General features: G+C 41.0%; 1 protein-coding gene across 4 annotated transcripts in view; it reads left to right on the plus strand.

Moving 5' to 3' along the window:
- The window catches only part of LOC132378882 (RNA-binding protein with multiple splicing 2), a 119,330-nt gene that overhangs the window by 86,144 nt on the left and 20,150 nt on the right, over positions 1-13,036 (plus strand). For 3 of the 4 annotated variants that reach the window (XM_059946152.1, XM_059946153.1, XM_059946151.1), the window contains one exon: positions 3,930-4,078. In XM_059946152.1, coding sequence (XP_059802135.1) covers positions 3,930-4,078 — 149 coding nt within the window. Of the gene's footprint in view, positions 1-3,929; positions 4,079-4,374; positions 4,439-13,036 lie in introns of all 4 variants that reach the window. The other variant, XR_009507209.1, reaches the window with a different exon arrangement.

The raw sequence follows: 13,036 nt of genomic DNA on the forward strand, positions 1-13,036 counted from the left end.
CCAAGAGGCCACTTTACCTAAATATTGGAAACAATGATGGGCCAGTTTTTTTTTCATTACCTGGTGTTAGTGCCAGTAATTCTGCAGAGTAATTAGGAAGTGTTTATCACCCTTCCACCCCACCCCTTTTCCTAGCCTCATAGAATAAGAATGGAAGCTAGGAGCAGATTAGGTTATTATTAACTTGGAATTGTCTTGAATATTATTGGAATAGAGCACCTGGTTTGACTAAGTTGATAATTATTGTGTTAAATACAGAATTCACTGCACCTTAATTAGTATGAAGGAGGACAGTGCAATTGTAGGCAGCTTCAAGGTTCATGGATAATTAAGGAAATCTACAAACTGAAGTTTCCAGTTGTAATTATCTTCAATTGAGCAATTTTCAATGATTGCATGTTATTTCCTTCAGTGAATGTTATCACAATTGAGCTGATTATGGTCTGCAGGTTTAGTCTCCAGTTGCAACAAAGAATTTTCCCTGCCCATCACCCCTTTCAACCAATCCTGCGGAGTATTGGATCCCAGTCAAAATAAGCCTGGCTAATATCTTTGCAGTTGCTGATAGTATTTTGCTCAGAATAGCCAAGGGTTGGTTCTGGTTAGAATGGAATGGGGGGAGGGGTGGTATCTTCAACTTTTACATTTAGATTGTGTGTAATCAATGTCTATTTCATCCTATTGATGAAACTGTTTAGGATCGAGTGATGTGATCTATAGTGAGCACTTGTCAATTACCAATTGCTATGTGACGCTCAAATTGTCATGTTTAAATCTTCAGACACTTATTATAACTTGAATAGAGATGTTTAAAGAAATAATTTCAGAATGGAAGCAATCAGGTGAAGGTGCAAAGATAGATTTTTGACTCTGCTTGCAACTGTGTGAGCTCCAGGAGTAATCTCATTCCACCTTGTGCTCATCGGTTTTCCTGATTCTCCTACCAGCCACATGAGAGTTAATTTGTGGGAGTGGGATAACCTAGCACATCGTGGGAGGAAACTGGAGCACTTGGAGAAACCCTACAGGCTATAGGGAATATCTGAAGCATGCAGAACGCCAGGAGTAGGAATTGAACCTGGTTGGAGTTATGCCTCTTTAAGCTTGACTGTCAAGAGAGAACTTACTATCCCTTAGCCAATTTCTTGGCTTAAATATCTCCAAGTGCATGTTGTAAAAAGAGAACTGTTTTCTACTTCCCAAAGGAAGATCCATTGAGCTGACCATTTAAACCCTTCCAATTAATTGACAAGATTAAGCCTCTTAACTGAGGGTGTGATTTTCCTTTCATTTGAAAATTGTGATTGGGGAAACCAGTAGAAAGATTGGTCAGGCCCTGTAAGATATTACATTTATCATTTCTTTCAAAAGCAAAGGAATGTTTCTGGTCAGAGCTAAATAATCTACATTTATTAGTTGGAGCCCAATCTTGATGAAGGATTTTGATTTTTAAGGAACACTTGGTTAATGCAACTAGACCTTAATTGGTCTACATAATACTTAAGTTTGATTTGGATCATAAATCTGCAGGTTGAATTGAAAGCATAGGCGGACTGCAATTAAATTGAACAGTTTAATATTTAAAACTGGAACTTGCACTCTTAAAGTGAGTGATTGGTCTAAAGCTGAGGCTTTAAATCATTGGTCAGGCTGCACTTAGAGCATTATAGGCAGTTTTGGGTCAAAGGATGTGCTGGTATTGGAGAGTCCAGAGGAGGGTCACATGAATGAATGGGTTAATATGAGGAGCTTTTGATGACTCTGGGCCTATACTTGCTGTAGTTTAGAAGAATGAGGGCGCTGGTTCTCATTGAAACCTATAAAATTAATTGGATGTGTTGAGGATATTTCCTATAGCGGAGTAGTCTAGGGCCAGAAGGTGGTGAATCTGTGGAATTAGTTACCACAGATGACTGAAAGCAGGGTCATTGGTATATTTGAAGCAGAGGTTGGTAGGTTCTTGATTAGTAAGGGTGTCAAATGTAATGGGAGGAAGGCAGAAGAATGGGCTTGAAATGGAATGGCAGAGCAGACTTTGGGCCAACTGGCCTGATTCTGTCCTATGTTTTATGGACGTGCTCTTGTGATGCTTTTATTAGATTGCCCTGCGTTCTGCAGGCAGATTTGCATATGCTAGTTTAAAAATATGTGCCAACTTTTTTTTTAATAATAAACTGCATTCTTTGACATGTAGGTCCTGAGATCAAATTATTAGGATACAAGGTGTACATTTAATACAAGGTTAGCATTAACATCAGTAGAATGAATCTTAGATCAAATGTATTCATGAATGGGTGCGAGTTTCACTTTTGATATTGACAATATTCTGGAGGATTCTTTTGTTTCTGAAGCTCCAAGTTTCATGTTAGTAGAATTAGGTGGAAATTTATCCAAAGAACAATGTATTGCATTTTGCTGCAAGTTTTGGGAACCATTTTAGCAGGGAACTGGCAACCAAAAGAATTAAAAAGCTACATAACAGTGAGCTGATTCATTCTTGGCATAGAGTCAAGAACTTGAAACCTAATCTTGCTTTTCTCTGTACCTGCTCTGGTACTGAAAGCAACAGATAAAGAGCAACTTTTGTATAACTTTTTGAATTGGGCTTAATTAGCCAGTAAGCTAAACATTTCTTGACATCTGAAACCCTGCAAAATGTTTGCCATTTCCTTCAGGCAGTACTGTCAGCAATGATTTTATACCAATGAGCTGCTGTGAGAATGTTTCAGGTCAAGGTATGGATATATCTTATTGCTTGACACACAGCAGTGGGTCACAATTTACTACACAAGAAATAGTGAGGTTAGGGCAGGTGCTTAATGTTCAATATCTAGTTTTAGAATTGGCCTTCAGTGAAAGATTCCATAAAATTCCTTTTCAACAAGATTTATTCTGAATTGTAATAATTTGGCTAACAAACAAGGGCTTAAATTTGGCTGTTTAATTGTGTGCAGTTTTGTTCAGCTGACAAATTCTAAAACTCCATGCTGGGTGCCAACTTGGCTTAAGCCTGAAGGTTTCAGTCTCAGTGCAAGCCATGGTCATGTCAGAACTCACATTCCCAGAAACCAAGTCAATTCTTTTTTGAAGGAGTGGCTTCTAAATGAGTCAACAGTACATTCTGGTATGTGATTTAAAGCATTCTGGGGGCAGCACTGAGATGCATCATTGCTGTGGTGACTCGGGCATTAACACACATCCAGAACTGCTGCTTCATTGCTCCGATTCAATCCCAATCTCTCGTGCTGCCTGTGTGAATCCCTGTGACAGTGCAGCTCCCCCACCAACACACAACTAACAAGTTAATAAATCGCAAACAAGAGGAAAATCTGCAGATGCTGGAAGTCCAAGTAATACTTTTCCAGCATCTGTAGATTTTCTTTTTTCCATAGATGGCTTCCTGTCCTGCTGTGTTCCTCCAACGCTTTGTGTGTAAGTTAGTAACTTGTCCCAGTTGTGTCGGTGAGCTCCAGAATCTGGTTGATGGGAGGAAGATGTGGCCAGAATATGCTGTACATTTTGTTTGAGTAATCTTGTATATATTTGATTAAGTACTGTTTAAATAATTATGGGTTGATTGCACTTGTTACGCTACCATGTGACACGCATGTCTCGCTTAAAATTAAACTTGAAGTTAAGCCTGTCTTCCCAGATTCTGTCTTTGAATTAGTTTAACAACAACAGAATGGGATAGAATTATTGAAAATGGCTTGGTGGTTGGCGTGCACTTGACCTGTTTGGACATTGACCTAAAACATTGGCCCGTCCTCCTTCAATGAAGCTGCCTAACACTTCTACGTTTTGTTTATTGTTCTGACTTCTAATTGTCCAGGGGCGGGGGTGGGCGTCGGAGTTGGTTGCGGTGTAAATCTTGCATTGATTTTTTGACGTGACTAAAAATCTTTTTTTTTAAATGTTCCATGTTTCAGATGACCTTGCAGGAACAGCACTCATCCCTGCATCTCCAGAGGCCTGGGCTCCCTATCCACTGTACACAACAGAACTGACCCCTGCCATCCCACATGCTGCGTTCACCTACCCTGCTGCTGCTGCTGCAGCTGCTGCACTTCACGCTCAGGTAACTAATGGTAGCTGTGTCAGCAACCCAGCACCTCCAACACCACTCTGCACAGGTCCTGGTTTATTTCTTTTAGTCTGATCACTGTGCAACTTTAAAAAAAAAATTTCTGTACCTAATCAATCACAGTTTTCTTACTAATACACACAGGCCCAGTCCAATCGACTGCATCAATGCCAAACCCCTACTGCATTGTCAGATTTGCATGGATCACCTTTACTTTGATCTAGTGATGGGGTGGGACATGAAAGGTGCTGTCACAGGTCTAGAATGAGCTAGACACGCCTTATTTTCAGGGGTCAGAGGCTTGTGGTTGTGCAGGATAAACTTCAAGCAAGAATGGATTATTAAAAGAAATCAGTAAGTAAATCCAGATTTTTATAAAATTTCAAACTGTATTTTTTTTGCATTTTGCTCATAGGGAGTTCCTTGCAGGCGAATTTCTTAAACTCTCAGTTAATGATTTGGTGGGGCAAAGAGACATTAGTAAACTTGCAAAGTGTTTAAGGTCTCTATGGGAGCTGGTTGCCAAGGTTCTCAATCACAAACCAAATGTGAAAAGGTGCACATTGTACTGACTGGGAATGGATAGTATTGCTGGGATACATAGCAACCAAGGTAGGTGTTTCCTCCTGTGGTGACTTGGATTGTGCTTGTATGCTTCAAACAAATATATCCTGTATTATAGTATATGAACATATTTCCCTCAATTGTGTTCCATTGAAGCCAGTGATTTGCATTTACTGTATAAATATACTAAATTTCCACCTAATTGAAAGTGCAGGCCTTGAAGCATTCTGACAACCCTCGCAGTGTGATTTGGCCTCCGTAAGGAAGTAAGGTCTGGAGGCTGTGCTCAGGAGAATGTCCAACTTGAAATTTGTACCAGTAAATACAGAAATGCTCAGAAAGGAACTTCCTTTCTCAGGGGGTCCAAGACAGATTTGGAGAGCAGTCATTTAAAATTTTGCATACGAGTTAACTGCAAGGAAACTGCCACTAATTTGCCAATGGAAATTTTGGGGGAATTTCAATACCAATCAGGTTATCAATGTTTTCAGTTGGATGTTATCTCCAGGCACACATTGCTGGGTAGAGGGTGGGGGTGTACTAAGAGATATGGGCAAATGTCTTTGGGTCTCTTCAACTGGGATGATTGTCTTTTTTTTAATTATTGGACCCTAGTGGAATGGAGAAGCTCTGGAAATCCACTTTGGAGATGTGTTGAAAAGCATGTGTACTGCTGAGCATTTTTGACCAACCGTTTCTCCTTGAGCATTCGATTGTTCAGATAACATCATTCTTAGGATATTGCTGTGCAAAATATTTTCCCATGTGTGATAGTATTCCATTGGCTGAAAGTACTGCCCTGAGTCAACCTTTGAGGGATAGATTGTTGTTGAGACACCAGTTGGTTGTATGAATTTTCATTGGTTAAAGTGATCTCCACATCTGAAGTATCACCTGTAGACCAGATATCTAGAGATTTGGCTAATTATTCTGAACACTAGAGTGTTTCAGGTTTTAACTTGGTATCTGGACTTATTTTGGGCAAATTCTTGGATAGACCCCAAATGCATCTTCTCATACAACCTATCACTACTTGCTGGCCTAATCCCATCATTGGAGCATGTTTGCTCTCCAACTTTACCCAGGATTAGTGACATTTTTAAACATTTGACTACAAATTCTTGGAGAAAGAGTGGTAGCAGGCCCTTTTGGCCAAATAAGCTTGTGCTGCCCAATTACATCCATGTGACCTACCAACCAGAAGCCTTTGGAATGTAGGAGGAAACAGGAGGAAATGTATAAACTCCTTACAGGCTGTGTCAGGAAATGAACCTGGGTCACTGATCCTGTACCAAAAGCTGAATGTCTCTGAGCCCACGTCTCCCATGGTCCTTCATAGCACCCACACTCAATGTATTGTCAGAGTATGTGTATGTTGCCATATCGTACTTTGAGGTTCATTTTCTTGCAGGCATTGAAAGGAAATTTAGAAACTATGGAATTTATGAAATCTATACACAAGATTTCCTTGGAGGGTGGAGTTCCTTGCTTTTAATTTCAAAGTTCAAAGTATATATGTCACCATATACCCTGAGATTCATTTTCATGTGGGCATTCACAGTAAATGCAAAGACACAACAGAATCTATGAAAAGTGCACAATGAAAGTGGACAAACAACCAGTGTGCAAAAGATCTTCAAATACAAGAAGAGATTCAATAATAATAAGCAAAAAATGCTGGGAGCGAGTGTTGTGTGTATACTCCTGTTCTATCTCTCATGGCGGCAGTGACGAGAGCATGGCCTGGATGCCGGGGTTCTTGAATACTGTGTTCCACACCCACCCCCCCACCCCCAAGACCATGCTTCTTGTAGATATGCTCAGCGGTGGGGAGGGCTTTACCCATGGGCTGCATCCACTACTTTCAGTAGGATTTTCTGTTCTTGGGCATTGCTCTTTCCATGTCAGGCTATACAGCTCAGAATAGGCCCTGCGCTGCTCCACCTAGCAATTCTCTCTCTTCCCCCCCCCCAATTTAATGCTAGCATTTTACAATGATCGATCAACCTACCTACCAGTACATCTTTGGATTGTGGGGTGGGAATGGAACCATATCACCCAGAGGAAACGCGCACAGTCATGGGGCAAACGTACATCTCCTTGCGGTGGTGGTAATTGAACCCAGGTCACCTGTACTGTAAAGCGTTGCGCTAATCACTACGCTATGCAACCAGTCAGAATACTCTTCTCTGCATATCTATAGAAATTTGTTTCTAGTTCCTAATTTTTGTGAATTGCCTTCCTTTGGCACAAAAGCATTCATTGAAGTTTCTGCATCTCTGGTGTGAATTTTTTTTGAAATTGAGGGCTCAAAAGAAAAATTTTTAAAGCAATTTATTCCTGGCCAGACTTTGTGCCCCCTGCTAGCCAGAGGCACTGCTTTGTAAGAAGGAACTGAAATTCTTGAAGTAGTTTTCTTGTGATAAAAGATTAATGAGATCCCTTAGTGAAATAAAAGATGCAAAGTAGGAGGCTTGATGGACTGTTTGAGAATGACTTCCCTCAGTGGGAGTTGGGGCTGGACTGGAACTAAGTGATGATGCGTATTCCATCAACCTAACATTAAAGATTGAGGAATTCAGAAGGTTATGAATCTTGTTTATTTCATCTCTGGATGGAGAAGTGTTTGTTTGAAGCTGTGATCTCTGTCTTGTTTGGAGTTAATGGGTAGAAAATCTATTTCAGACTAACATTTGGGTAAGTTATCAAATGAATTAGAATGTCTGAGTATTTTTGTCCTTGTTCACTGAGTTATAACTTGGTGTGCTCCACCCACTCTCTGCATTGAGAGTTGCCCTCGTTTCAAGTTAGTGTGAATGGCATTTTTTGCAATGAAATCCTAAATGGCTTTATCCCAAATGCTGATAAATAGGGAAGTTATTTTGGAATGGGAATGGTCTGTTTGCTACTTCATGTGTACTGAGGATTTCAACTTTGTCTAGAAATAGATAAATAAGTTATTCAATTTAGAAGTTGCCCAAATCCCTGTGCATGTGGAAATTATTTTCACTTGATCTGCAGTGACATTGACCAAGCTGGAAGGGGAAATACCAAAGACAACTTTGTCTTCCTTAACGCAATGCTGGAGGAACAGTGTGTCAGGCTGCATCTATGGAAAGGACTAGAGTTGACATTTTGGGTTAAGACCCTTATCAGGACTGAAAGGTCCTTAAGTTATTGGATCTTGTATAGGAAGGTGGGCCTAGCTGATGCAATCAGTCATCGGCAGTGCCATTTTGTTACTTTCTCGAGACTTGGCTATTTAGGCAATTGTAATGACCAACTTGAACACTCCAGTAATTGTTTGCACTACTTGTCTCGTTCAGCTTAAAATAACTTTTTCAAGTCTAAAGAATAGACATGGAGTTTCCTGATAAGGGCCTGGATTCCTTCTACAGATATTGCATATAAACTGCTCTGTAAAGGAGGATTAGCATATGTTCTGCAAGATTGGGGTGGTACTGTTCAGAAGGAAATAAGCTCATTCCTGTTTTTATCATTAATTAATAGATTAATGAGGCCAATTAGTCACTGGCCACTTCCTTTTGCAGCTTATTCCATCTAACTGGTGAAGTGTTTCCCCATGTGTTCCTATTAAATTTCCCCTAACCCTAAACTTGCACATTTAGTTCTTGATTTTTTTTTTCCTTGCCCCAAGACTCTTAAATTTTTTTTACCTTTTTATAAGATCATCCTTCGTTCTCCTGTATTCAGGAATAAAGTCCCAACCTGCTCTTCTCTCCATAACTCAGTGCCTCAAGTCCCAGCAACACCCTGTAAAACTCCTCTGCACTCGTTCCAGCTTTGAATATCTCCCACAGATTGGAAACTAGCAATTTTAGCCATGAATAAGAGGAAAATTAGAATTAACCATTGTAATATGCAAAATGCTATAATCTGTTCAGTGGTAACTTCATTAAAATAGAATTGGCTAGAGTTAATGATGGTCAAATGGCCTCCTGAGCTAAAGTCAAAATTGACTTCCAACAGAACAATCCTATCCTATTACCCCATAACCCCTCTCCACACTGTGATACATCTGCTCTTTAATGCGATTATCTAATCAGCTAATGGTGTGGCAGCAACTCAATGCATAAAAGCATAGTCGAGGTTCTGAGCAAACAGAATGGGGGAGAAATGTGATCAAAGTGAATGACATTATTCAAACGAGAGGACATGATTTGAGAGTTAGGGGGCAGAAGTTTAAGGGAAACACGAGGGGGTATTTCTTTACTCAGAGTGATAGCTGTGTGGAATGAGCTTCCTGTAGAAGTAGTAGAGGCCAGTTCAGTTGTGTCATTTAAGGTAAAATTGGATAGATATATGGACAGGAAAGGAGTGGAGGGTCATGGGCTGAGTGTGGGTAGGTGGGACTAGGTGAGATTAAGAGTTTGGCACGGACTAGGAGGGCCGACATGGCCTGTTTCCATGCTGTGATTGTTATATGGTTATATGTTATATGACATGGTATGATTGGTGCCAGATGTGGAGGTTTATCTCAAACTGCTGATCTCTTGAGATTTTCACGCCCAAGTTTACAGAGAACTGTGGTGGGGGGGGGGGGGGCAGGGGAGAACAAAACACAAATCCACTTAGCAGCTGCTCTGTGGGCAAAAATGCCTTGAAAATGAGAGGGGGTCAGAGGAGAATGGCTGGACTGATTCAGCTGACAGGAAGGCGGCAGTAACAGAACTAGCCATGAGTTGCAGTAGTGGTGTGCAGAAGAGCATCTCTGAAAACACAACACAATGGTCCTTGAAGTGGATGGGCTACAGCAGCAGACTGCAAACATGCACCTAGTGGCCATTTTATTTTGTAGGAAGTACCTATAAGTTGCCATTTGAGTGTATGTTCCCTCTTGCTGACTAACCATTTTAGTTTTTGCCACTTGGACTAAACTTGTGACCAAAGGGTAATTTGCAGCAGCCAGTGAACCTATGAACATGTATTTGGGTTATGGGAGGAAACCAGAGTATCTGAATAATGCCTTTATTTGTCAGGAGAACATTCAGCATCCGAGACTACAGTTGAACCTGCCTGTCTGGAGCCGAGGTATGGTACTAACTATCCTCCTCCTGAAACTAGCTGAGCTCATTACTGGTGGACTTGGGTTTCCAGGAGGTCCTAAAGGATCCCCACACGAGCCAATTAAATGACTGGATTAGGACAAGAAGGCAAATGGGATTTGAAAATCAACTGCAGACTGAAGATGCAGCAGGAAATGGTGTTGGGTCCAGTCTACGCCAATCATTTGAGTGACAGTATAAATCGTAATATTCGGGTTTGCTAATATAAATTTAGGTGGCAATGTGGACTGAGTGGTTTGCAGGGCAAATTTAAACGTCTAGATAGGGTAGATAGATGGGCAAGGAGATGTGGTTGAAAAAATTATTTCAAATAGTGAGGGATGAAATTTGAGGACCTGGTTGTCCTTGTCCACCAATCTGGTTATACCAGCACAAGGAGTAAAATTTATTTTATTGAGACACAGCATGGAATGGGCCCTTCAAGCCATGCCACCCAGCAATCCCCCATTAAATCCTAGCCTAATCAAGGGACAATTTACATTGATTTACCTACCAGCTGGTACGTCTTTAGATGGTGGGAGGAAAGAGGAGCCCTCGGTGGAAACCCATGTGGTCAAGTCAAAGAGAATGTACAAACTCCTTACAGGCAGCGATAGGAACTTGAACCTGGGATGTCTGTACTGTAAAGCCAGTGATGCTGTGTGGTGGTTTTGGGTTTGAGTGCAGAGAATAAGATTGCATTATCCAGTTACATGCAGCCTGGGTGAGACTTCAGATTGGGTGTTGTGTACAGAATCTGGCCTCCTAACCTGATCAACAATTTGTTTGTAATGGAAAAGCGATGAAGTTTCAAGATTGACTCTTGGGTGGTGAGTGTGCGTGAGGTTTAGCAGAACAAGTCCATGTACCCAAGCTTAGAAAAATGAAGGAAGATCTCAGAAATATCAAGCCCTACAAGAATTTTGCACAGGGCAAATGTGGAATGCTTTGTCTGGCTGAATGAACCGGGGATTCTAGTTCCAGTCATTCAATGCTGAGACAAAGAAACTTTGGAGGGTGGGTGTATTTTTAATTCTCTAGCCAAAAGAGTAAGACTTTGATTTTTTTTAATGAATGGGAAATGGGATTATAGGTTAGTGCAGGGGTCAGCAACCTTTACCACTGAAAGAGCCACTTGGACCCGTTTCCCACAGAAAAGAAAACACTGGGAGCCGCAAAACCCATTTGACATTTAAAATGAAATAACACTGCATACAATGTTTTTTTTTTGTCTTTATGCTATGTATAAACAAACTATAATGTGTTGCATTTATGAAATTGATGAACTCCTGCAGAGAAAATGAAATTACATTTCTATATGCAACAAAAACATTTTGAATTCCGAAAAAAAGACGTTGGGTTGAAGGTTACTTTTAAGTAAAATACTCAATGTCTATTTGAGTCCTTCTTGTATTTATGAAAAACGCCAAACTTAAATTTGCCGCCAGCAGCAAACCAAAAATAACGTCAGCCAGCTGTCAACCTGAAAAATAAAAGGACTATTTCACTGAACAATGAAAAAATATGAATATACGTAAAATAAAATAGGCAATTAAAATATTTATCATACTTGGTCAGGTTGACTCACACCTGCCAATGCAGTCGTATTCAGTAGGGATGGATCGATGCTTAGGGGAGTGACCGGGAAGGATAATGTGTTTTTTTCCTCTCTGAACTCACAGAAGCGTTTCCCAAATGATGTTTGCATTGTGATGATTGCCGAATGTAAATACTCCGAATTTATCATGTCGTGACCTTGTTTGAACTCTCTCAAATTGGGGAAGTGAGACAAGGTGCCTTTCTGTAAATCTCTGGCAAGCACTGTCAACTTGCGCTCGAATGCCAAAACATCCTCCAACATGTGCAGGGCTGTACGTCCTTTCCCCTGAAGAGCTGTGTTCAGCGTGTTCAGGTGGGCTGTCATGTCTACCATGAATTGTAGCTTTTCCAGCCACTCTGGCTGTTCCAGCTCAGGAAAGGTGAGCCCTTTGCTGCCCAGGAATGTTTTCACTTCTTCCAGACACACGACAAAGCGTTTCAGCACCTCCCCTCTGGACAGCCAGCGATAAAAACACGTTGTAGCGGTGTGCTACACGCAGTCAGTAAACTGTAGTCAAAGATAGGTTTATTCGAACTAAACAGCCTTGGTTTTAAGCCTCCCTCAACCCGCCCCCCCCCCCCCCCCATGGGCGCGGATGCTGCAAAAGACACGTACTCACAAACCCCCGTAGGCTATCTCCCTTAGCCTGAACGCTGGCTAATTGTGAGCCGGTTCCAATGTGCCAGGAAATGGGTCGCCACAATGTCTTATTTAGATTGTACAAGATCACCATAATCTTCAAATTTAGAATTACATTTCAAAAACTAACAAACTAACATAAAATACATTTTAATTAAATACTGACCAATTATTTCCCAAAGCAACAGGGAGCCGCAGCACAGAGGTAAAAGAGTCGCATGCGACTCTGGAGCCGCGGGTTGCCGACCCCTGGGTTAGTGCAAGCAAGTGGGCTACCCACCATGACTGGTAGAACAGGCATGAGGGGCTATGTGGCCAGTTAGTAAACTAATTTTGCATGCAGTGCTAATCAGCTTTAATGGAGCCAGGTCCTTCTGTTTCATTTAAATCATAAGCTTAAATTGTTGGAGCTTCTTAAATACCTTTTGCCTTTTTCATTCAATACCTCTCAAGTGTGGAAATGCTCTCAAATGTCCTGGATATCAATCCTGGTATTGATTAGTTGCTGTTTTTTCTAACTTGCTGTGCTAATTTTGTTTGTGTCTACTTCAGAGCAATCTGTCTGATGCTGTTAGGAATTAAAAGTAGGGATCTTTGCAGGGTATGTCAAGGTTCATGAGATGGAGTGAAATTCCAGGTAATTTATGATGTAATATACCTATTTGTTAAATTTAGTGTCTAGTAGTGAACATCACACACTCCTGGATGTTAAATATGCCAGAGTAGTGGTGCCATTTCTTGCCAATATCAAGTTCCAAACTTACCATGGAGAGGTTGGAAAGGCAGAATGAAGAAATAGTTATTGGAGACAAGGCAGATACTAGAAATCTTGCAGTACAATGCTGGAAGAACTCAGCAGGTCAGGCTATGGAGGGGAAATAGACAGTCAACGTTTTGGGCTGATGCCCTTCATCAGGACTCACTGAATTATTGGAAAATGGACAATGGAATGTTTGCTTTTAAAAGCAAAGTGTAATCACTGCCTGATGAATTGGATCTGGGATCTGCTTCAGCACAATTACTTTTGCCAGGGTTCCCTTGGTCTTAATGCAACGGCATGTCCATGCACAGAACTTTGTACAT

This window comes from Hypanus sabinus, chromosome 21 (genome assembly GCF_030144855.1).
Source record: "Hypanus sabinus isolate sHypSab1 chromosome 21, sHypSab1.hap1, whole genome shotgun sequence".
NCBI classification, from domain to species: domain Eukaryota; kingdom Metazoa; phylum Chordata; class Chondrichthyes; order Myliobatiformes; family Dasyatidae; genus Hypanus; species Hypanus sabinus.